General features: G+C 48.0%; 1 protein-coding gene across 6 annotated transcripts in view; it reads left to right on the top strand.

Moving 5' to 3' along the window:
• Positions 1-20,306, top strand: part of LRCH3 (leucine rich repeats and calponin homology domain containing 3) — a 1,351,362-nt gene that overhangs the window by 1,174,457 nt on the left and 156,599 nt on the right. For all 6 annotated transcript variants that reach the window (XM_069617579.1, XM_069617576.1, XM_069617577.1 and 3 more), the window contains one exon: positions 5,836-5,936. In XM_069617579.1, the coding sequence (XP_069473680.1) occupies positions 5,836-5,936 (101 nt within the window). The remainder of the gene's footprint in view (positions 1-5,835; positions 5,937-20,306) is intronic.

Here is a 20,306-nt window from a genome sequence, read left to right as displayed (position 1 = left end):
CTTCAGGAAGATCCTCCAGACTCCCAGGAAGCCGGACTGACCGAGCCTGAGCCCCCTCAACAGAGTGTGGGGCCCCAGAAGCAAGGAAAGTCCATCTTGACAGCCAGGAACCGCAGTGTTGCTATTTGCGGTAGACCCGAGGAGCTGAAACACTGAACAGCCACTGATTTGAAGATTGCCGGTTACGAGTGGTGACCGTCCCATTTCAGTGCAGGAGTCCTCACAAGTCCTCCCTCTTGTCCCCACGACTGAGGGCCAGGAACAGTGAGATCTGCAGAGCTGCACAGGAACAGAAGTCATCCGCTGCATCTTTTCTTCCATTCAAAGGTACTGTATAAAGTCTGAGAGAACTTGTCTCTTGCTGTAGAGTTGCTTTCATCTTCTACTACTCACTCACAAGTCTAATGGCTTGTGGCCCTACATTTGATTCTTCTTTTCTTCAAAGACTTCTAAAACATTGTGCAAAGATGGTTCTACTTACCTACCAGAAGTGCTTCATCCTATATAAGACGTTTGCCCATTGACTTTGGCCTAGCCTGTCATACTGAATGACTTTGCTGTGGGGATCCAAAAGTATTTGCCTGCTAAAGAATATTTGTGATCTCCTGTTGTTCTAATAACCTTTTCCTTTTGCCAACTTATAACAGTATTCAAAATGCCAACAGTAAGATATTAATGTCCCCAGCACCCTATTGAAGTCTCCCGAGTTTGTAGGTTGTGTCTGTGGGCCATCCCAAAAGGGTCTTTACTGATTTAGAAACTGAGTGTACAGTATTGAAGTGTATTTGTGTTACTATTCTATTGCTCCCTTCTGAAGCAGGCTTATTCTGACTGATAAATTAATAATTGTGTATTCAAGAAACCTTGAGTGTAAGTGTTTTTTTTTTTAATACTTGTCACTGTGAATCTCGGCGTAACTGCCCTACAGATCACATTGACCCCTCTTGAGATAAGCCTAGCTGCTCAAGTCGCTATCAAAACGGTGTAGTACAAGCTTATACCAAAGGTTGTGTTTCCTATACCTGTAATCAGTTGTTTGCAGTGTTCCCAGAGGGTACTGCATACAAACTTTGCCTAAAAGTACTATCTGAGACCGCACTTAGAAAAAGCCTACCTTGGGTGAACAGGGTTACACTAATTAATTTAGCCTGAACCACCCAAAGGTTTTGCAAGCAGCCAGGATTAGTCTGTGAGAGGAGGGCTGTAATGAGGTACAAAGAACTCTGAGCATACTTAGTCCAAGAAAATACTGATGCGCTCAAAAGTTATATAACAAATAGTCATTTTAACATATACACAACACTATAAAACAATAGAAGAACACTTGTAATATTCTTTAGATAGTAAACCACAGTTGTAGTCACATTAGAATAGCTTTTTCACTAACAAATCACTTAGTAAAACCATATGAAACATATATAACTTTTATTAACTTTGTTCCAGCCTGTCTTAAAAAGTCCAACCCTATCTTATGTGAGTCTCACAATGTTCAGAGGGGGCCCCTGGGCTACCAGTGACCAGGTTTGAGCAGGAAATGCGGTAAAACAGAGTACAGGGTTCGGAGTGGCAGAGTCCAACAGGATCTCTTCTGGGTTTGCAGGCAAGTACAAGTTAGGCTTTACAAAATAAGGGAATTAGGATGTTTCCTTGAAAGATTGGCCCAAGGACCAATGTACTAAGGTAGGATTAGAGTACAATGGGTTTTCCACCCAATTGTAACTCTACGGAGACCTGGAGGGGTACAAGATGCAAGCTATCTGCAGCCCCCAGAATCAAACAAGCAGACTCCAGGTAAGTTTTACCAGGAGCAGGAATGTACTTTCAAGTGAAGAAGCATTTGCTGCAGGACGGTTTCAGCAGTGAGGTGACAGTGGACCTGGTCACAGGTTTCTCTGTCTGAGCGAAAGAAGAAAGGGACTTCGGTGGGTCTGAGGACAACTCTTGTGCAGATAGATGTCCAGCAAAAGATCTTTGCGGTTCTGGCTTGTTGGTGTCTTTTTCAGTATTGAATAAAGCACGGTTGTCGCAGCGGTAGACTCTTCTACACCTCCTGGTCCTCATCTCTGGTGAGGGAACTTTGAGTAGCTGGCTTGAGTCACTGCAGGCTTAGGAGGTTGCCCACAAACTTCCAAGTGAAACTGTGCTCCAGGCGACTATGCACAGCAATACAGCTTAGGTCCCCGAGTATTGGTGAATTGCAGGCTGTTGGGGAGAATTTTCATTTTTGTGCCAATTCCCTTTACCCTTAGACACCTTGCTCTCTTGCTGGACAAAGGGCCTTTTAATTTGATTTGTACTCCTGAGTGAGTGGATATGTGTTTTCCTGACTGATTTTCTATGTTCCTTACTGTTTTATGGAGTCTGGTAAACTCCGTAGACATCTGCTTTTGCATTGTGACACACAGCAACTTTTGTGCAGTGCCACGGAGAAGTACCTTGGACTTCTCTTAATGTGTAAATACATTTTCTTGGATGAACTACTGTACCCAAGAATAGTAGGATGACCCCATCCTGTCTTACCTTTACTTTATGGGTCCAGCACACACCACCCTATGTGGAGTGCTAGGGGGTTACCTAGTAATTCCTTTAAACCTTTCCTCATGTAACATTTTGTTACACTAACTCACTTGAATGGCTGGTGGCAGTGGTTTCTTTTTTGCTACCTAGTGACATGTATCTGCAGGCTGATACCTCTGCTGCAATGCTGCACCCAAGGGTGACAATTTTCTCAAAATGGCCCCCGTTGTCTTTTTTTCGCCATTTGTTGTTAGTTTCTTCCGGGCTTTTACTCTGTTGTTTGCATCATCAGGTTTGAGTCCTTTGTGTGTCTTGCCTTTGGCGGGCTTCAGTATGTCTGGAAAGTCAGGAAGTGAGGTAGGGTCCCGAAATGTCCCTGTCATTTGTCTCTAGGTGTGCCTCAGTGAAACCAGTTCCAATTGGAGGACAGCCACCCTGCTGTGTGATTGACAGCCTAGGGCTGTGAATGAATGGGAACTTGCACATAGAAAGCAAGGTTTTTGGGACCACTGGAGGACAACCGCCTAAGCAGAAGACGAGCGAAGACGCCAGCAGCCACCCTCCTGGACCGCAAAGGACCCTGTGAAGCCCTGCAGCTGTGCTGACCCTGTTTTCAAATCGACAGGGAAGACCTGTATGCAACGACTTCCTCCCCTAGGCTGATCGGTCCGACTAGCCTCAAGACAAAATCTATTTTGGTGCAGCCCCCTACTTGCTGTGACTTTCCAAGGCTGCAGAATCCGAATACCCGGGGTAACTCGACCACCTGTGAGTGCATTGTATTCCAAAGTGCGAATCCAGACAAAACTTGGTTTGGCATCCAGATGTCCCTACAGAAGCAGGAAATCCATGTCCAGAGACCCCTCACCAGAGTCCAGGTCCGAGTGATCAAGAAAAAGGTGCCAAAACCACAAAGCCGCTGAATCGACAGAAATCCATTGCTGCCGAGACCCTCTCCCAAGTGCTGCTATAGGAGCCCACCAGACGTCCTCCCTTTCGTCACCACGGCCAAGGACCAGTAACAAGGGTCTACTGCATTCCATCGTGAAGGCACCCAGCTGGAACAACGTCTTTATTTCGAAGGTGTGGAGGCGCGTTGTGTATAGGCATGTTACAAATGCCATATCATATCATACTGTGGGATTTTGGGTACGTTATCCTTTTGCCGTTTGGGGTACTTCCTATCTTTGGGAGTGTGATTTAACCCTACACTAAGTTGACCTCAACTTTCCTGCATTGGCCTTACAGCTTCTGCTTTCCAAAGGTGACTCCTCCTGAATTGCTGTGATTTCTATTTTGAAAACTGACTAAGAACTATTTTCTAAGAAGAGCACCAGAACTTTGACTTTGTCCATTGACTATGGCTGTCCGGGCTCCCTGAAGGCTTCCTTCTGAACCTATTGGCTTTGACAGTGCTAGTTCCCTTACCAGTTTTAAATGTTGAACACTAATGCTGGGATAATTGACTGCCTCCATCCCACTGGATGAATCTAACTGTTCTTATTACCTATCAATCTGTTCTGGCCTAACCCTAACCTTTTCCTTCCTTGAAAACACAATATTGCCAAAGTGATACTATATAAATGCTATATTGACCTCAAATGACGTCACCTCCGGGTGCTGGAACATGTGTAACACATGAATGAATTACCAACCTGCTTTATTGTTCATTTTTTAAAATTGAATCCTAACTTCGGATTAATGTTACAGCTAATTACTGATTTTTAAGGAATGCTTTAATTATCTTTGTTTAAAAATAAATCATTTATTAGAATTAAGTGTGTAAGTGTTTACTTGGAAACTTGTGTTTACTGATGTCATTGTACAGTTCTACAGCTCACATTACCCCTTTTAAGAGAAGCCTGGCTGCTCAGTCACACTACCAACTTGTGTAGTACAGGCCTATATTAAACTGTGGGGTTACCTAATACCAAGAGAGGAGTCTTGTGTAGTCCCACACCAATTGGACTGCACTAATTCTTACCCAACACAGGCTGTGGAGGTTGCAGTTCTTCCAGGGATTGCACAAATTGTGATTAGTCTTGGGACAGGTGAGCCCACCAGTCCAAGGGAGGAAGTAATGTTCGGATATTTCCCGTCGCTTAAAAGTTGAGGTCGGGACAGAAGCGGTTACTCCGCAGGCTCTGGCGATCACTGAAAGTCACCTTCTTCATGGAATCTTGTGTTCCAGTGGTCGACTCAGAGTTTCAGCTCCAGGACCTTTGAATTTATCCATGAACAGTGGCTGAGTCCACCAATCAAGACCCATGCCCCATTCAAACTTTGGGGGTGGTTGTCCAATGAAGACAGTCAGCATCCCAGTCTGAACTGGTTTCTGTCCGGCACACTGCAGGACAGATGACGGGGGATTTTCGGTCACCTCCCCCATTTCCTGTCCTGCCAGTCACTCGAGAATCTTTGCAGGCTTTCCTTGGGAGCTACCTCTTAAGACAAACTGACCAGAGAATCTTCCCCCACCCAGAAAGGTAGAATAAGACCTCAAAGGACAAGTCATCTTGTTCATGGCTTAAAGTACAGCCTTCATTTTGGGCAAATGGTGTCCCTTGTGTCCTCTACTGCAGCTGCGCAGAAAGCTTGCAACGAAAGTCCACAAAAAGTCATGCAAAAAAGGTACACTGCCACAAGCTTGAACAGAGTGTCACAGTTACCAAAGATTAACTGGAGAGGTGAGAACAGGGATACAATGTCTCCCCTCGGGACTCCCCATAAGGTGGGGTGTGCTGATCTCTCAAAATAAAACACATGTAGGTTTAAAAGGATCTGGTTACTACAAGAATTAGTCAGGACAATGAAGAAACAAGAAAGTGGAGGCTCTAGGAGCTCCCAGTAACAATCCACATGAAGTGCTGTGTGCCGCTTTAGTTAAAGGTAGATGCCTTGGAGGAAAGCATAACTCCAAAAAGAAATACCAAGAAGAGGTCAAAAGGGTTCACAAAAGCAGAGTAAAATAATGAGCGAGTGTGGGAAAAGGGTTCTCAGTCACTCAGGAGAACTAGTCAAAAATCCAAGAGTCGAGCAGAAGTGCTGGGGGACTCGTGTGTGGAGGGCATTTCACACAAAAAGGAATCTACTCTTAAGAGCAGTTTTGTACTACTGTAGGAAATCAGGAAATCGTGTGTTGGGTGCATATGGTTTACACATGAATGTCATATTGTCTTAATGGATATCCTTAATTTTCAAATCCATACATGATTGACATTATTGCAATTATTCTACCATTCCCCAATATTCGTAATGTATGCATTTGTTATTAATGCTGTCTCCAGGCAACTGATTATTCCTTCCCTTGTATTCTAGCTGGTCACACACCACCCCCCTCCATTCCTGTTGTACCCAGTGATCCCATAGACAGCCAAAAGCAAGAGGAGGATCTGGAGCTGACGGATCAACTGCGGAAGGTCAGTTTTATTGCTGTCACTGTATCCAAAGTTTATGGCAGCATTTTGTTGGAATTCTGTATAAAAAATACTCTCCAGTTAAACACGAAAAGCATTTTCTAATTTCTCCCACGGCTTTGACCAACTATTGAACTTTGAAAGGCAGAATAACCGGTTAATCTCAGCTGCTAGCGATATACATTCTTACCCAATACTTGATTTTGTAATTTATAAAAGGCTGACCCGTAAAATGCGTAACATAAAGAGAGCAACCATCTGCCGAAGATGGGAACGCTGGGTTATTTGTGTCCTGCATATGGACCAAAATAACTGAAATATAAAATAAAAAAATTCTAGGTCGGGGGACAAACTGGGAACCTAGCGGTGGAGGATGAGATTGGGCATGTGGAACAATAGTCTGGAATTCGTCTTCAAATGCGGAGGCTGCCTTAGTAGAAAACCCCCTTGCATCCCTACCACCTCCCAAATCTCAGCTCTGACATGCATGCAGATTGCAAGATGTCTGGCGGGCGGAGACAGATGAGCTGTGGTCCCTCACACTGGGTGAAGCCAGGGGCGTAGCTTCAGGCAATGGGTGGGGTCCAGTCGGGTCTGAAGGTGCAAGTTAAGATGAAAGCTGTCATTAATGGGCTTCCTACCTGGCTATTGAGTGCAGTTTCTTTTGTGGGAGCTGTGATCGACATCCCTGTTGTCAGATAAGGGCTGCTTAGCAGGAAGCATTTAATGGTAAATGGTCATGGGGCAAGTTAATCTTCTTTGACCCTTTCATATGCACAATTCCATCCTTCATTAAAAGTAAAGCCAAGACCCCAATGCAGCTCAAACATTTTGGAAAGAACGGTCAACTGAATGAAAAATGGGCAAAGCTGCTTAATAGTTTAATAAGCAAAAAATTAACTTTTTGTTGAAAGCTGAACTTTTAAATCCCCATAATACAAAAAAACTGAAAACTGCCTACCTGTTCCTAAAAATTAAAAAAGAAAGCAGCCTTAATTGGTATTGGAACCATCCCACTGCAAAATGTGCGGATCAACCCCATTTTACTGCAGTCTTTCCTTTGGGGTGCAGGCCCTATTCCACCACCCCTCTTAACTCTAAGCCCCTATGCTCCCTATTTTACCACCGCATATCCCACTACCTGCCTAACATCTGCCGTACATCAGTAAAATTCCCATGGCCAAGTCTGGTGAAGCAGCTACCGAGAGAATGGCGATACCTACAAATCAAAGTAAATAAATGGATTGAGCTGCTTCATGTGTTAATTGTGCTGTGCACCTTATGTTAATCCTACAGACAATTCAAGTTGTCCAATTCCACACACGAGCAGTCCATCCAGTCTAGATGTATATATTTTTTTCTCATTCTGGAACCTTCGATCCTGGATTTATAGTGGAAAAAGCATACTCTTCATGTACAACCATGCAATGACACAAACAAGGCTGGGACATGGTGTAGAGAAATAATCCACATCCGTGCTCCAAAATCACTATTTAGGCCTCATGCCATCTCAACGTTGGTGCAACACAGGTTTGAATCCCGATCCTGCGCTTAAAAGCCACTCTCTGGTATTAAGCGTATTCTAAAATAACAATTATAATATAAATATAATTATATAGAGGTTTTTCCCTTGTTCTTTGGCTGTCTTGTTCTTTGGCCTTTTTCCTGCCTTCTCAGGTCAAGAAATGTCTTGTATAGAAATTCTTTCCTCGGGAAAGCTGTGGGGTTTGTGAGTGTGCCATAGAAGGAGGCTGGGACGGTCTAGTCCCGATCCATATTTCTGATGCACTGCAACCAACCAAAGCTAAATCTTTCCGCCGAAAGTGACCTCTCCACTTGCGACCCCTGGGCCTTACTTGACCGGACAAAGTTTAGAAGATTGTGTCCCCAGCTGATTCCGGCACATCAACAGTGAAAGAGAAAGGGGCGGCAAGTTAACATACCTATTTTTCTCCCCCCAGTCTTCCATAGGGTTGCACTGGGTGTAAACTCCTGACCCTGACTCGCTCTGTCCGGACCTTCGATGGTGGAACCTGGGTTAAGGGTTCCTCCCTAGGCCTATCCTAGTGTGTGGGATTGAGGTAAGTACTCACCTGAAGTTTACTGAATACTTATCTTTTGGAAACTTTCTATAAGCAACCCCACAGCCCACTGCATCCTTTCTAAATAACCTCACCTGAAGAAACTGTGTTTTGGGACTTTTGGGCACAAGGCCTCATACCATCTCAGAGTTGGACTTAAGTCTGGGAAGCTATTCCTGTGTTGGTTAGGCATTGTTCTGCCTAGTGTTCCTTCCATCTGACTAATCACCTGTATTGCACTGCCAGTTGATTCATATGCAATTCTTCTTTCAGCAGTGAATGTGTATATATGTTTTATAAGGTTTTGTGTGGCAATTCATACCTGTGATTTTTTTTATATATGCTTAGTGTGCATCTAAAGGCTTAATAAATAAATGTATGTTTATATACTTGCTGTCTAACTTGAATTATTGATGTTGTCCTGTGTGGTCTCATTGTAGCCCTAGACCACTCTCACACTTTTCCCGAGACTACACCTCGACTGCTCAGCCACCTTACCTTGATTGGGTTTTGGCTAACCCCTGTCTCTTCCCTGTTTACCACAAATAGTGACCTCCCAAAATCCTCCCACTAGGGCTGATTTTGGAAATATATCTTAACAGAGGGTCTCCATTGGTGCCCCTTGAGGCCAGTTGCTGTCCTTGCTGCAACAATGGGGTAGAACTGGACCATGACTCCCCTTTTCCTATAACCGCAGCTGTGCCTACTGAATTTTTCCAGGTATTTCTAGTAGGGAACTTGGCTTACCTGCAACTCTCCTAAAGTGATTTTGGATTACTTACCTGCCGCTGGGCATCTTTCCTGTGCCACCCTTGGGCCTCCAAAGACTGGAATTTTAGCCTGCAAAAGTGGTTTTATATAATCGTGCATTGCCTTCCTGCCTATGAGAATGCCTGATTTACATTGCATCTATTTTAGGGTTATTGCAATGTTTTCTCTGGGAATGTAATGCATTTGTACAATTAGTTTAAATGTACCCTAACCTTTGGTGAACTCTAGCTATATTTCCGTGAGAGGTTCCCCTTTTTCTCCCTCTGGGTCCTACATATGCTGCTAGGTGTGCATTTTTAATATTCATAATGCTATGTCTTTGAGGTTTAGGAATATTGGGACTGTTCACTCTTGGCATCTGGGGTCCTGACAGTGATTATTATTACAATGGTTGTATGGTTTCCCTCTTCTTCCCGTCCCTTGTGGCTATATCTAATATGTCTAACCTTCTGTACTAAATCTACATCATATTATAGAAGTGGGTTATATCTTTGACAATTTACTATTTACTCACGTTATTTGTATTGTTAAGTCTACTTAAAGTACTTAGTTGTGTGAATTATTTAAGGTGTATATTTTTCAGTATTACATTGTGATTTCTTTTGGTTAACTGGGTCAACTAACTTAACTTTGTGAACTTTCTTCCATTCCCTTGGGTTCAGCCTGACTGTCTTGCCTCAGCTACCTACTGTAGAGGTTTGGTTTACCTTTTAGGTTAGGTTAATTGTGGTTGAATGGTTGTAGAGTCTTCACCAAAGGGTTGTAAAAAAATCCTCCTAATATGGGCTCTCTGGCTTAAAGGTTCCTGCACTCTGTTCTTCTTTTGCCAGTCTTCCCAAGGCAAGACATTGTTCGGCTTTGGGGGGACAAAGTATTCTCATAGTTGATGGTGTTATTCTCACACTTCTAAGCAAACCAAAGAACGATCACTGATTTCTTAGAGCCTAAAATGGAGTTCCCATGATGCTTGTCCTGGCATCTATAGGTGGTGTACCACGCTCTCATACTTCCTCCCACATTGGGTCCAGCCTCTTTAAATCTGGGTATTTCCCCTACTTTGGGTACAACCCGTCTCCTCAAATCCTCGTTATTACATTGTCTGTCTGCTCATCATGATGTTCTACATCTTCCTCCTGATCTCCACTAGTTGTCTTGCTACCTCATTCTGATGTTTCCCAATATTCCACTTAATCTTGTAATTCCTCTCCTTCCGCTTCTCCTCTTCTCCTCCTCCTCTTCTTCTCCTCCTCCCCCTCATCTCCTCCCCCTCATCTCCTCCCCCTCATCTCCTCCCCTCCCCTCCCCCTCATCTCCTCCCCCCTCTTCTTCTTCTCCTCCTCTTCTTCTCCTCCCCCTCCTCCCTCTTCCCTCCCTCGTCCCTCCCTCGTCCCTCCCTCTTCCCTCCCTCTTCCCTCCCTCTTCTCCTCCTCCTCTCCTTCTCCTTTTCTCCTCCTCCTCTTCTCCTCCTCCTCCTCTTCTCCTCCTCCTCTTCTCCTCCTCCTCTCCTCCTCTTCTCCTCCCCTCCTCCCCTCCTCCTCCTTCTCCCCTCCTCCCCTCCTCCTCCTTCTCCTCTTCTTCTCCTATTCTTCTCCTCTTCTCCTCTTCTTCTCCTCTTCTTCTCTTCTTCCTCCTCCTCTCTTCTTCTCCTTCTTCCTTCCTCCTTCTCCTTCTTTCTTCCTTCTTCCTTCTTCCTTCTTCCTTCTTCCTTCTTCCTTCTTCCTTCTTCCTTCTTCTTCCCAATTGCCAATATCCTCTCCCAACTTATCCTATGCCCCAACCTCCTCCTTCTTTTAAAACGTCTCCCTCTCCAAGCTCATCTACCCTGCCAGGTGCCTTTGTCTGTCAAACTGTACTGTCTCCGAAGCCTAGCCAATAACTACTTCTCCAAACACCTACATTCCACGAAAGCACGGCTTCTTATAGCCACCCCCCTGGGCAGGACTCTGACAATCTGACGCTATGTTCCTTAATGAGTTTGGGTTGTTGGGGAGACTGATCATTTCTGTGCCAATTCTCTTTAAACTTGGAGAAACCCAGCTCTTTTACTGGACTCTGGGCTTTTTAATTTTTACTCCTGAGTGAGTGGGACTTTTTTCTCACTCACTAATGTGTTATCTTAACTATGATTTTCTGTGTTCCTTGCTATTTTATGGAGTCTGGTGAACTCCATATGCATCTGCTTTTGCATTGTGACACACAGCAACGTTTGTGCAGTGCAACAGAGAATTCCTTTGGGCTCTTCTTAATGTTTAACTACATTTTCTTGGGTGAACTACTGTTCCCAAGAATAGTAAGATGACCCCTGTGTTACTTACCTTTACTTTATGGCTCCAGCACACACCACCCTATGTGGAGTGCTGGGGTTACATAATAACTCCATTAACCCATTCCTCATGTAACATTTTGTTACACTAACTCATTTGAATGGCTGATGGCAGTGGTTTCTTTTTTACTACCTGGTGACGTGCATCTGCAGGCTGATAACCTCAGCTGCAGTGCTTCACCCAAGGGTCACCATTTTCACCAAATGGCCCCGGTCTTCTTTTCTCGCTGTTTCTTGTTAGTTTCTTCTGGGCTTTTACTCTGTTTGCATCAGGTTTGAGTGTTTTGTGTGTCTTGTCTTTGGCAGGCTTCAGCCCTTAAACCCTCCCAGGCTCCAGTGTGTCTGGAACCACAGGCAGTGAAGGGGGGGGGGGGGTGAGTCCTAAGCTTCCCTGTCCTTTGTCTCTAGGTGTTTACCTGAGTGAAACCATTTCCAATTGGCCGGCTGTGTGATTGACAGCCTAGGGCTGTGATTGAATGGGAACTTGTATAAAAAGTGAGGTTTTTGACACTAAGAGCAGAGTGTGCCACTGGAGGACAACATGGGAAGCAGAAGACGAGTGAAGAAGCCAGCAGCACAATCCTGGACCGCGAAGTGCCCGGTGAAGCCCTGCAGCTGTGCTGACCCTGTTTCCGAATCGCTGTGGAAGACCCATACAATGCAACTTCCTCCCTTAGGCTGGTGGGACCAACTAGCCTTGAGACAAACTCTTATTTTGGTGCAACCCTCGACTTGCTGCGACTTTCCAAGGCTGCAGAATCCCAATACCCAGGATACCTCGACCACCTCTGAGTGCATGTCTTCCGAGGTGTGAATCCAGACAAAACTTCGTGGGCATCCAGAGGACCCTACAGAAGCAGGAAATCTGTGTCCAGAGTCCAGAACCAAGGGTACAAACAACTTCTAACCAGAGCTGTTCATTCTTCTTTGGCACTGAGAAAAAGGTGCCAAAACCACAAATGGCCGCTGAATCGATGGAAATCCATTGCTGCCGAGTTCCCCTCTCGAGTGCTTACGCAGGAGCCCACCAGACAAGCAACCAAGGACCATGAACAAGGGCCTGCTGCATTGCATCCAGAAGGCATCCAGCTGGAACGTCTTCAGTTCAAAGGTACTGTGGGGCTTGGGCTATAATATCCTTTTGCCATTTGGGGTGCTTCCTACCTTTTGGGAGTGCTATTTAACCCTACTCTGAGTGGACCTGATTTCGCTTGTGCTGGCCTTACAGCTTGTGCTTTCTTGAAGGTGACTCCTCTTCAGTTGCTGTGATTTCTTTTTGAACGCTATTTAAGAACGTTTTTCTGTGAAGAAGAGCATCAGAACTTAGACTTTGCCCACTGACTTTGGCTGTCCTGGCTCCCTAAATGCCTTTTTCTGAACCTATTGGCTTTGGCAGTGCCTGTTCCCTTACAGGTTTTATTTGTTGAATACTTTTATTGCTGGGATAAAAGACTGATTGCATCCCTTCGGGAGAATCAAACTGTTTTTATAGAATACCAGTTTGTTCTGATCCAACGCTAACCTTTCCCTCCCTAATAACTCAATATTGCAAAGGTGATACAAAATAAGTGTTTTACTGACCTCAACTGACGTCACCTCTGGGTGCTGGAACATGTGTAACATATGAATGAATTACTCACCTGCTTTATTCTCTTTTTGAATTGAAACCTAATTTGGGATTAATGTTACAGCTAATTACTGCTTTTAAAAAATGCTTTAAATATCTTTGTGCATGAATAAATACATAATGTAATATATAACTTTAAGTATGTAAGTATTGCATTTACTGATTTCATTGTACAGCTCTACAGCTCACATTGCCCCCCTTAAGATAAGCCTGGCTGCTCCGTCACACATACAGGCCTATATTAAAAGGTGGGTTACCTAAAACCAAGAGACAAGTCTTGTGATGTCCCACACCAGTAGGACTGCACTAAGTCTTGACTAAAAAGGGTGTGGGATTGGCTAGGTGCCAGAGTTTCAGCTGGGTCTCCCAATTAACTTTCATTGCATACAGAGCCTTTAATTGACTGGTTCGCAGTCTTGGATTTCATACGTCTTTGTTGGGGCCAGCAGGCAGCCGGGAGTTTCATGTACTGCTTGACTGAGACTGCCATGTGAATTTGATGGGGAAAAGTAGAGAAAATGTGTGGAGTTCTCTGGTGCCCCTTTTAATTTACTGACTCACAAAGCGGGTGTTGTCAATCCTAATCTTTATGGCCTGTTAGCTTTCACCAGCTCTCTGGGTCCGGTTCCACAATGAGTCCACACAGTGAAACACCAAGAATTACACTTAAGACAGTTATAAAAACAAAACATTGATTATAGACCCAGAAAACACATCAAAAATGGCTTTTGGCAAGTAATATATCACACTACTAGATGCTAAAAAACATATCTACAGTCACTGTAGTTGGTGCTAAATAAAACAATCCCATCTCCCAATAACTGTAAAGCAGGGCAAGTGATTAGGTTAGCACCAACTGTCCACAGGATTTACAAATCTAACTTTAGAAGTCCAACCCTAAGTTGTATGGGGCCGTGTGACCAAAACTTCACGTGTTTCCACTAGCTAAGAGATGGGGGGGAAAAAATTAGGAGAGGGGTCCTAAGAACATGAAGATGGGTCCCAATGTTAGATGAAGTAGTATTCAAGTGAACTAAACGGTTCCCGGCTTCCGGGGGGCTTCTAGCAACAAGTTGTGCCAAAGTCAAAAAAGTGTAAAAGTAAAAAAAATAAAGTTAGGCAAACTTTTCAAGGGTGGAAATGGGGGGGGGCGGCGAAGTAGCGCTACAATTTACCAGCAGTACTCCGATTCTCTTCAGATTTGGTGGGTGGTGACTCTGAGGGTCTTCTTAGGTAAGTTTTCCCGCCTTTGGTTCTGGTAGCTGATGCCCAGGAGCTGCATGTGCAAGAAGAGTTCCGGTCGTGGATGGAAGTTCGGTGCAACCTCTTCTCGACAAACAATGCAAGAACCACTGCTTTAGCTCTGGTCAGGACAGTTGACCACGCGCGGGAAAGCAGGTTACAGGGATGGCCACCGTTGCATGGTGACACCAGGCGTCCGGATTATCACAGTTGAAGAAAGTTTTCCATCTCAGGACAAGTTGATGGCCGGGAGCTGAACTTTTCCAGGAGCGCCTCTTGTCGCACAAGCCAAAGACCCCTGGAGTTTCAGGCCGTAACTCGGATCGACATCGCTTCGGTGGCGTTAGCTGGTCAATCCAATGGGTGGTCCAGAGGCCTCCAACTTATTTGGGTAGCAGAAGATGCCAGGACTAATTGTTCCTACTGGTGCAGAAAGATGAAGCACTGACAAGGGTCTTCAGAGATCAGTAGCCAGACGGAGCTACACACCAGGACTTCAGCCAGATTCGGATGCCAGGCCTCGTCAGTGGATCGTCCACAGGGTTTCTACTGTCTTCACAGCTATTACAGAATACTTGGCTCATCTTCAGATCTGCTGGAATGACTGCAGGACACCTCTTCTTATCCCAAAGTCAGGTGACTGAGCAGACTCTGCCCTCTAATGGCAAGATATGCCCCGCACATGCACACCAGCAGTGATCCAATCCGGCACCACTGTGGGTTTGAGGCAAGCATGCACATCAGACTCTCAGACGCCAGTATGTGGATTGGGACCATACAGTCCCAGCCCATTTCCTGGGACCCGAGTGGTAAGCAGTAGCCTGCAACAAGCATGCCTTTGACAAGCAGGTGCATGACCATACAATGATTTTCTTAGCCTGGCAGGTCAGGAAGAAGGCCAAAGGACAAGATGGCCAAGGGGCAAACAAAAATCTTGTGGCACGGCTATGTTTGGACACTAGCCACTGTTAGTAGCCAAATGTGGTAAACGTGCTAAGGTTAACAAAAAGTACAGTTAAAAGTTAAAAAAAAAAAACTGCTGCCACCAGTTTGTCCTTGGCCACACCTTAGGTAACCAAAAATTCCTCTTGTGTGGTCTAGGGTCATACAAAAGAAACCCCATTGCACTGCATTGTAAGATACATGGTGCAATGATAAAAAAAAAAGTTACCAGCAAAATAAACAAAATCAAGAGAGTAAGGGAAACATAGTTTCCCAATATTGATAGCGCAAATACATGCCAGTTTCCACATAACATGAGAGCAAAATCCCAGTTGAATATTTCACTGTAAAAAGTCGGGTCGGCGTGAAAAGCAAAAGGTTTGGCGGTCCATAAAATATGGAAGGAAAGTTGCTAAAGAGTACTTTCCCAAAAACGGGCCTCTCAAGTATCACATACAGAAGAATAATGGACCTCAAATATGTGAAGATGCTCAACATAATCATGTTTCTAGGCATAGCCACAATGCATTGCTCAGTGGATTTGAACTGGAGGTGAACTTCCAGGGATGGATACTAGTTGACGTTGTGGCATGTGTTCCTTGTTAGCTTAAATAGCCTATTCACATTGGGCCGGGAGGATAGCTCGGGGGCATTGTAAGCAAGACAGCACAGAGCAACACAGGTTTGAATCCCGGTCCCTCCTTTAGAGACTTGCCTAATACCAGAGTATTAAGCATACTATAAAAGATGACTTAATTCAATTTCAGATAGGAGGGTTTTTTCAAGCATTTTTAAACCCACCATTCTCCAGCATGGGGTCTGGCATGGATTCACATGCTCGTGAATATTCCCCGACGTCAGGCTGGGAATCCTTGGTAAAGAAAAATCAGTATCAGTTTTGTTTCTGATATGTCTTTCGTAGTAGTAACCAATCACTGATCTCTGCGTCATACTGACCACAGCCAATGACTGCCATCTCCCTAAGCCCCGCCTCTGGCAGCCATCTTCAGATTTTTACTGCATGTTCAAGTGTTGGGATCCTCGTGCTATTGTCCTCGAGCTTTAGTGCTTTTTTCGCGCTTTTTTCTAGGAAAAATTTCTCTTTTTCGGTCAAAAGAGCCTCAAGCTCCACCGTTTCTTTATCCGATCAACGGGGGCCCGTGTCGGATTCTTCTGCGCCCCTCAAGGGTGAAGATTTCGTCGAGCCACGCTTTTGGAGGACTCCAGAAGTTTCTCAGGCCCATCTCTATCATGGCCCAGGAGAAGGGAAGCTCGACGCCCGGAAAGCTGTTCAGGGTCTGCCCTGGATGCCAGCTTCAGAATGTCTTTAAGGAGGACGAACACTCCCTTTGCCTCTACTGCCTGCATGAGGACAAGACGCACGTGGAGAAGGACTGTGCGTTTTGCAGCAATATGTCGGAGCAGACCATGAAGGACCGCCATCTGTGTCTCGCCAACTGGCTGGAGGGGAAGAGCGCGTCAGGCGAGAAGAAGAAGAAGTCCGAGCAGTCTTCTAAGACCTTTGAGGGCGCCCCGGCGACGGGGGTCCAACAGAAGGCCAAGCACCGCGAGTCCGCTGGCACCGGGAGCACCGAACGGTCGGGCTCTACGGGCGCCAGGCAGGGCGCATCCTCCCCGGCGCCATCGACCACGAGCCAACGCTCTGGCTCGGGTAAGAGGAAGGCCGAGCACCCGACGAAGCTCCTGGAGAGACCCCGGTCGAGCTCGAAGGCCCCATCGGAGGGGGAGCGAGACGGTGGGTGCACCTAAGGTGGTGAAAGTCTTAATCCACCCGGCCAAGGCCTCTATCGAGACAGTCGCGGCGGCCCTGGCTCAGCCTGTGGAGGCTACACCAGTGGTGGCGACCTCAGGGCCCAGAGTCTCCCTGCCACCGCGGAGGGAGTCCTCTTTCATGCCCATCGACAGGACCCTGTGAAACCTCCGACGGAGAAGAAAAAGGGGGGGCAGGAGGTCGTCGTGGATTCGGCCTCAACCTCTGAGGAGGAGCTGATCGAAGTCTTAAGCCACGGCGTTGGCGTGGAAGAAGACCAGCCCGTCGGGAGGGACCCCGACGTAGGAGACGACGAGATCGTCGAGGGTGCCGACGGGGCTCCTGACCGCCCGTCGGACTCCCCTCAACCAGTGCCGCAAGACAACTCGGCAGCCATTTTGTTGGCTATACAGTCCTTATGCTCGGAGATAAGGACGAGATTGCCGTTGCCACCAACGGAGGAACCTCTCCCGACGGGGGACCCGGAGCCGGGCCTTTCTGGGAGCCCTCCTCCTAAGAGAAGGAGGATTCATCCTATCCTCCACCTCCTTTTCAACCATCGCGCCCTGCTCAGCCCTCCTTCCCGTCCACGACCCGTGGGGATGATACGGGGACTGACACGGCCACGGCAGGCACAGACGACGAGGTTTATGATGAGGATCTCCCGTCGTCACCTCCTCCCCGGGCTTCCCCGCCCGACAAGATTGGATCGTTTCATGCCATGATCGCCAGGGCATCCAAGCTTTTCCAGCTCTGCCCGGAAGAGAAGAAGGAAGGTTTCCTTTATCAACGGCGCAAGACCAAGAGGAAGACGGTCCTCGCTGTACCTCTACTGGACGATATCTGGGATGAGGGTCTTGCCCTCCTCAAGAACCCATCCACGACGCCTGCAAGGAGGGATCGGTACGAGAAAAAGTACCGGGTCCCGGACGCGGCCCCCTTGTGCCTTCGGGCACAGCCGACCCCGGACTCGGTCGTCTCCGCGGCGGCCAGGAAGAAAGCGGGGGGGGGGGGCCTCGGCCTCTACGTCAACCTCCCCGCCAGACGGCGAGGGAAAGAAATTGAACACGATGGGACACAGAGTCATCTCGTTGGCAGCGACGACGATTAAGGCAGCCAACGCCTTGGCTATCGTAGCCCACTACGACAGGGAGTTGTGGTACAAAATCGCCCCCCTGCTGGACTTCTTACCAGACGACAAGAGGGCGGAGGCCCTAGAGATCTTGCAGGAAGGAGAAGTGGCGTCGGACCACGCAATTACGATAGCGACGGACATCGCTGACACTGGATTTCACCAGTTGGGCGACGGCGTGTGCCTTAGGCGGCGTGGATGGCTCAAGGCAACTGACTTCCGTCAGGACGTGCAGACCAGAGTCCTGGACATGCCGTTCAACGGGAGCAACCTGTTTGGGAAAACAGTGGACGATTCCCTACAAGCCATCAAGACGGACACAGAGACGGCCCGGCTCTTGGTGTTCTCCAGCAATGACGGCCGCCCTTTTGGAGCGGCGGAGGCAAGCAGGGTGCCTCCAAAGGTTCCGGCGGCGGATTTTCCACCTATCGTCAAGCGGCCCGTTCGTCGTCACAGGAAGCCTACAGGGGACGAGGCAGGTCGGGTGGACCCCGTCGTCGTCGCCAAGGAGGACAAGGCGGCAAAGCCTCGTCGAAGCAGGACTGAACCGGCCGTGGGGTCTGGCCCCCACCGAAGCTCCCCGGTGGGAGGCCGGCTGGCGAGCTTAGTCAGCGTGTGGGAGTCCATCTCCACCGACCGTTGGGTGCTGGACGCCCTGGCCCAGGGTCACGCGCTCGAGTTTCTAAAGTAAGTGCCCGCGCGTCCCCCCCGTGGCCAGGAAGGAACATCACGTCCCTCAACTTCTCTTGGAGGTAAAGGCGATGCTCTAGAAAGGCGCCATCGAGCTCGTCCCAAAGAGGCTTCGGGGCTCCGGAGTTTACTCAAGATACTTCCTTGTGAAGAAGACGGGAGGATGGCGTCCCATCCTGGACCTACGACGACTGAACAAATTCATCAAGGCACAGAAGTTCCGGATGGTCACCCTCCAGCACGTCCTAGGTCAACTGGAGGAGGGCGATTTCCTGTCGTCGTCGGATTTGGAGGATGCCTACTTCCATATACCCATCCTAAAGGGACACCGAATGTTTCTCAGATTCGTGGTCCAAGGGCGTCACTACCAATTCAGAGCCCTTCCCTTCGGATTGAGGTCGGCACCCAGGGTGTTTATCAAGTGCCTCGCACCGGTGGCGGCGCGACTGCGCCTGGAGGGGATCCACGTCTACCCCTACCTGGACGACTGGCTCATCCGAGCAAAGACAAAGGAGCTCGCCGCGGAGCACACGGCAAGGACCGTCCAACTACTCACGGACCTGGGATTCTCCATAAAGTACGCCAAGTCCCACCTGGTGCCCGCGCAAGACGCACTGTTTCTGGGAGCGAAGCTCGACACCGTGGCGCTTCTGGCCTCTCCGTCGGAGGAAAGGACGAGGGCCATCTTGGGCAAGGTGCAGCGGATGCTGGTTGTGGACGCGGCCAGGGTGAGGTCCATCAAGTCCCTCCTCAAAATGATGTCTTCTTGCATTTATCTCATCCGCCTGTGCAGGCTTCGGATGCGCCCGTTAAAGGAGTTCCTGGACGCTCGCTGGATCCAGACGATGGGCAGCTTCGAGGACGGGATCACACTCGACGAGAGCTTCCGACGAGCGATCCGGTGGTGGGGCACCCGCGCGCATCTGAAGGCGGGCATGGACTTCCAGACCCCGGGCCACCAGAAGACAGTGACGACGGATGCCTCCCTGGAAGGGTGGGGAGCGCACACCGAGAATCTGCACGCAAGGGGCCTTTGGCTGCCGACGGAGAAGTCCCTTCATATCAACGTCCTGGAACTCGGTGCAGTGTTTTGGGCCCTCAGGTCTTTTCTTCCGTCCCTCAAGGGCAAGGTGGTGAGGATCTTCACCGACAACACCACCACCATGTTCTACATCAGGAAGCAGGGCGGTACCAGATCCCCAGCCCTGTCCAAGGAGGCGCAGGATCTATGGCATTGGGCCGTCGCCCAAGGGATGTTTCTGGTGCCGTTTCATCTGGCAGGAATAAAAAACGTCATTGCCGACTCGCTCAGCAGAGAGCTGCGCTCGTGCCACGAGTGGGAACTACGACAGGATCTAGTGGACCGCCTCTTCCGACGGTGGGGCACACCCCAGATCAATCTGATCACGACGGCGACAAACTCCAAGTGCCGGAGGTTCGCCAGCAGGTTTCCCCAGCCGAGGAGCATGGGCGATGCTTTCTCGTTCCCCCTGGGAGGGCCTGTTCTTATATGCCTTCCCCCCCCTTGCCGCTGCTGATCCGGCTCATCAACCAGCTCAAGAGGTAACGGTGCAGGATGATCCTCGTCGCACCTGCCTGGCCGAGGCAGATATGGTTCCCGGACCTTCTGGACTTGTCAGCGTCCCCGTCAATCAAGCTGCCGGTGGACGCGGATCTTCTCTCCAGGGAAGGAGGCGCCATCCTCCATCACGACCCGAAGTCGCTGAACTTGCAGGCCTGGCTCCTGCAGCGTTAGCCTGGAGGCTACGACAGACCGGCCGACTGCAGAGAGGT

Source organism: Ambystoma mexicanum, chromosome 10 (assembly GCF_040938575.1).
Source record: "Ambystoma mexicanum isolate Mex_15411 chromosome 10, UKY_AmexF1_1, whole genome shotgun sequence".
Lineage (NCBI taxonomy): Eukaryota > Metazoa > Chordata > Amphibia > Caudata > Ambystomatidae > Ambystoma > Ambystoma mexicanum.
The sequence above is the reverse complement of the archived record's forward strand: the minus strand, read 5'-3'. Positions and strand labels throughout refer to the sequence as shown.